Source organism: Triticum aestivum, chromosome 7B (genome assembly GCF_018294505.1).
Source record: "Triticum aestivum cultivar Chinese Spring chromosome 7B, IWGSC CS RefSeq v2.1, whole genome shotgun sequence".
Classification (NCBI taxonomy): domain Eukaryota; kingdom Viridiplantae; phylum Streptophyta; class Magnoliopsida; order Poales; family Poaceae; genus Triticum; species Triticum aestivum.
The window spans coordinates 258,875,700-258,880,265 of NC_057813.1; the positions used below are offsets into that span (position 1 = coordinate 258,875,700).

At 42.8% G+C, this 4,566-nt stretch overlaps 1 protein-coding gene across 1 annotated transcript; it reads left to right on the plus strand.

The window, feature by feature from the left end:
* The first annotated feature begins 1,088 nt into the window (after positions 1-1,088).
* On the plus strand, positions 1,089-3,904 carry LOC123155653 (uncharacterized). Its single transcript, XM_044573796.1, has one exon. The coding sequence runs from the start codon at positions 3,052-3,054 to the stop codon at positions 3,757-3,759; it is 708 nt and encodes a 235-aa protein (XP_044429731.1). The 5' UTR covers positions 1,089-3,051; the 3' UTR covers positions 3,760-3,904.
* Positions 3,905-4,566: the final 662 nt, after the last annotated feature.

Consider the following 4,566-nt stretch of genomic DNA (forward strand, 5'->3'; position numbering starts at 1 on the left):
GGCGCAACAGTCCACACCAAGGTTCAGTCTTACGCCCGCTTGGCCAGAAAGGCTTAGAGGCTGTGCAAAAGCATCAGCAGAAATGGAGGGATCCAGCGCCATCAAGATGACAGCTGAAGCAAGAGACATTGCTGTCGTGATGCTCGAGTCAATGTTACATCTCGTATTGAAGCAGATTACAGTACCAAAATTTTCTAGTAGGTGGTCTCTTGTCTCCAAGGCGTTCCAGAAAAAGAGATTTGTGTGCAACAAGGGGCAGTTGCAGGAGTTGCACATCATTGATCTTGAGAGTAGACTTCAGCTTCTCTTCAGGAGATTGATCCATAACAGGGTCTCTCTTCTGAACAATCTTAGCTTATAGATAGATTCATAGATCGACTTAGTGCAACAACTCTAACCCCCTCTAATTCGTGTCCACCTTTTGGAGGATCATGGAAAACAATTTTCTGATGTATTTAAGAGAAATAATGTACAGAAAATCACACAGCTCAAAAGCAAAAAAATTGTCCATTTCAACTTGTCAACCTGAGTATTTAATTTTACACATGCCCCATGGTGCCTTTTTTTCATGCTCTGTAGAACCCGCAACCAAAAATTGTAGCTATTTAATTACAGTTTTTCTATTGATAACAGGGTCACTTGACTCACTTCCCAGTCTCATTATATGAATGCCCGTGGGGACTTGAGTGGGTTTCACCCAAGTAAAACACAGAAAAGATCAACTAAATGTCCAACATATCACTACAGCAGTAGAATGCCACCTCAAACAAAAACAGGATGTCTAAACGTCTCAATCTGGAATTCAGTTTAAGTTCTTCCTTCAGGGAAAATCTAATTCACACAGACTAGTTTTCTTATTGAATGCTAAGACCTGCATTAGCATTCCCAATCAAAGAACTATTTGAGCACTACTTAAGAACTGATATTTGCTGATCAATCAGAATACAAATGGATGCAAAACTACTTGATTAGGATTACCAATTAAAAAACTATTTGAGCATGCACGAATGACGATAACAAGCAATAATTGAGTAAACTGCCGCGCCATTCATTGCTGTCAGTAGCTTAAGACACGAGAACGTGTTAGGCCTAGTTAGGAGCACCTAATGCACCCTTAGGTTGCAAAGGATCGCATGAGGTAGTTAATAGCCTAGTGGAAACATGCCAGCGATGCTCACCAGACAAACACATCGTGTTGCGTTGGAGGTCAAAGATGAAGTGAACTGTTCCTCCACCACCAATCAGAAACAGCTAGCTCTTTCTCTCCACTAGCTCACCAATCTCAAGATCTGGATCTGACATCAAACTGCACGCTCGTGCAGATGAGTTTGCTGCCAAGAGTGGAGACATGACAAGGTGCTCATAAGCTCAACCAGAGGCGAATAGTTGGAGATGCTACTTACACTGATCAGAGATACAAAAGAAAAATCAGCTTGTCGTGGAGATGGGTGGCAGCGGCACAGCACCCCATCAGCGACGAGATTTTGTTGTTTACAAGGTCAGCTAGTGCTTATATAGAGAGGCAAACAGCACCGGTTAAGCACCATTGCAGCAAAATTTCTTTTCTCTGAATATCTCTTCCATTTCCAGATACATAGAAAGCACACCACACCATCACCCATTCTAGCCATGGCTAGCCAGCAAAACTTCTTTTCTCTGAAGGCGAACATCTCTTCACCTTTGGCTACCATTGAAACAATGTTCGATGACTTTAGGAGGTGTGTACTTGTGTACAATAGCATCAAGGAGATCATATGCAGCCAAATTATCCTTTGCCAGAGCAACAAAGGTAAGCTGTGGAGCTCGAGCTCGAGCACTTTCTTGCATTGATCGACATCTGCAATGCCATCCTAGAGAGCTTTTCTAAGCTCAAGACAGGTACTCGGGAAATTACATTGGCTCTCAGGCCAAGATACAGTCCTTCATTCATCTGACCAAGATGGCGCAAAAACAGTGGAAGAAGATCAATGGAAATCTCCTTCAGCTGAGAAGGAGGGTGGCCAAACTGTTGGCCGGAGCAAGAGAGGTCGTTACTTCGATGCTTCAGTCATCCACGTGGCTCCTACTGAAGCAAATTGTGATGCCGAGTTATAACAAGTCGTATCTTGTCTCCAAGAAGTTCCACAAGAGAAGACTTCCATGCAACAAGGAGCAATTACTGAAACTGGAGTTTCGTTGTTCTCGAGGGCAGAGTTTCTTTTCTGAATGCTCTAAGCTTGTACATGGATGATAAACTGCCTACGGTTCACTGTGATAGGCACCCACCTTTTAGAGGATCAGTTTACTGTTTATGCTGCTGTGAAGATAGCTTGGACAATGTCTTCAAGAAAGAACAATGTTGGAGCATTTAACTCAGACGGATCTTCAGAATATACAATTAGTATTACTCAGAAATGCTCATCGTTGCTGACCATCATACAAGCTAACAGTGTACTGTTTCAAATCAAAATTTGAAATGCGTCACTACAAGATGGCCATGTTATTCAGATGCTACTTGTTATCACAACAACAGCCAAAGGATCATTGTGCAGTGATTTTGCTATCCATGGCTAAAGCAAGCCAGCTCCAACACTCCAAGTTGGCCATGCAGGTAGCATGAGCTGTGCAGCATATAATACCTACATAATAAATTTAAAACAGCACAATACCTAGATAACACGTATGCAACTAAAATAAACATTTTTAGCACGCAATTATGTCAAGATCCACCAATAGAGCCAACCATCCGGTTGATTCTTGTCGCCAATTAAAGGAACATGACAATGTGATATCTCATTGGAAGAATAGCTACTGCACTAAAGAATTTGAACTACACATGGGCGAAGATTCCAAATGTTGCACCAGATCTCACAAACTTGATATACAAAACTGTGGAGATGAGTTGGCATGATTCGTTGTGTCTACCATTCAAATGGCGTTGTATCATACAGTTCCTCTGTATAAATAGGCCTCAGAAGAAGGCTAAACACATCAAACCGAAAGGCGCTCTCTCATTCTCATACCTTCAAACCTCAAGTACTCAACACAGAGGAAAGAGTCTTAGCAACAGATATGGCTTGCCATATTAGATCAGTTAGTTTGTCTTCTAGGCCTCACACCAAGGTCGAAGAGGAGCTGCACAGCCTAGAGGCAAGCATCTCTTCACCCTCCATGACCATCGAGACTATCTCTGATGGTTTGAGGAGACTTGGAGACATCTACAGCGCCATTGAAGAGATCCTGTGCCTTCCTAGCAACCAAATTTGCTCTTCCCAGCAAAGGAAGATGTTGGAAGGTGAAACCGAGTGCTCCCTTGAGCTACTAGATCTCTGCAATGCCATGCATGAGGACTTCACCGAGTTGAAGGCCATTATCCAAGATCTGCAAGTGGCGACCAGAAAAGGAGATGACACCGCTGTTCAAGTCAAGACCCAGTCTTACACCCGCCTAGTGAAGAAGGCGAAGAAACATTTCAAGAAGGCCGCGAAGAAGGTTACATCTGACAAGGAGGACTGCAGGATGGTCAGGCTGTTGAGTGAGGCTAGGGAGATCACCACCTCTCTCCTCGAGTCAACAGTACACCTCTTGTCCAAGCAAATCGCAGTGCCAAAATGGTCTCTCGTCTCCAAGGCATTCCAGAAGAAGAACTCGGTTGTTTGCAAGGAGGAGCAGTTGCAGGTCCTAGAGTGCAGTGTCGGAGATCTTGAGGCTGGAGCAGGAATCCTGTTCCGGAGATTGCTCCAGAGCAGAGTTACTCTCCTAAACATTCTTAGCTCATAGATACTCTTCAACCTCTGCTACTCTTGCACCGTGCGATTGGCTTCCACCTTTTAAAGGATTGCTGATCTTTCTCAGTGTGTGTATATATGTAGGAATGTACAGAATACTCCATACAGAAAGGAAACAAAAGTTTTGATCGAACTCATACTGTGAATTCAACCCTCGCATGCTTCTGAGATCCATGGTGATATTATGCAATGATGTTATTATTGCCTCTGTTTTGTATGATGCATACACGGTTCAAGATGTAGAATGTGTACATGAAATAAGTTACGCATGAGCCATGGTAGTTTCTCCCTTTTCTTAACTTTAAGCAGTCACATGGGAGTTTCTTCCTTCTCTTAATTCTATGCATGCTTTTTCTCTGGAAAGAAATAATTAGAGACTAGCAGCCAACTTTTAAGGGTCAGCCATGTAAATTTTGCACTGGCTAATAAATGCATTTACCTGTGTATTCAACATCAAACCTTCTTTAAGCTCAAAATTAGTATATGATCCTTATTTGGTGGAACTACTCTACATTAATAAATATGCTAGATCAAGCTGAACCCCACCATTAAACTAGTAATTTGCAGAGCATATTAGCTGGCTGAGTTGGCTAGCTGCATGGTTGCAGAGTCTGGACACATCCTTGCACTAAATCAACTCCATGCAGAGTCTGGACATATCCTTGCACTAAATCAACTTTTCCACTGAGACACTGTAGCTTTAAGACAACTTCAGAAGGAAAACTGTAATCTTGGTTACGCTGCATGCATCCTAGTAATGCAGAGGCCGGGTGTAAGCTCATCATGCTGTGTATCCTCT

Excerpts from the sequence above, each read along its gene's own strand:
- LOC123155653 (XM_044573796.1), top strand. The coding sequence starts at position 3,052 with ATGGCTTGCCATATTAGATCAGTTAGTTTGTCTTCTAGGCCTCACACC.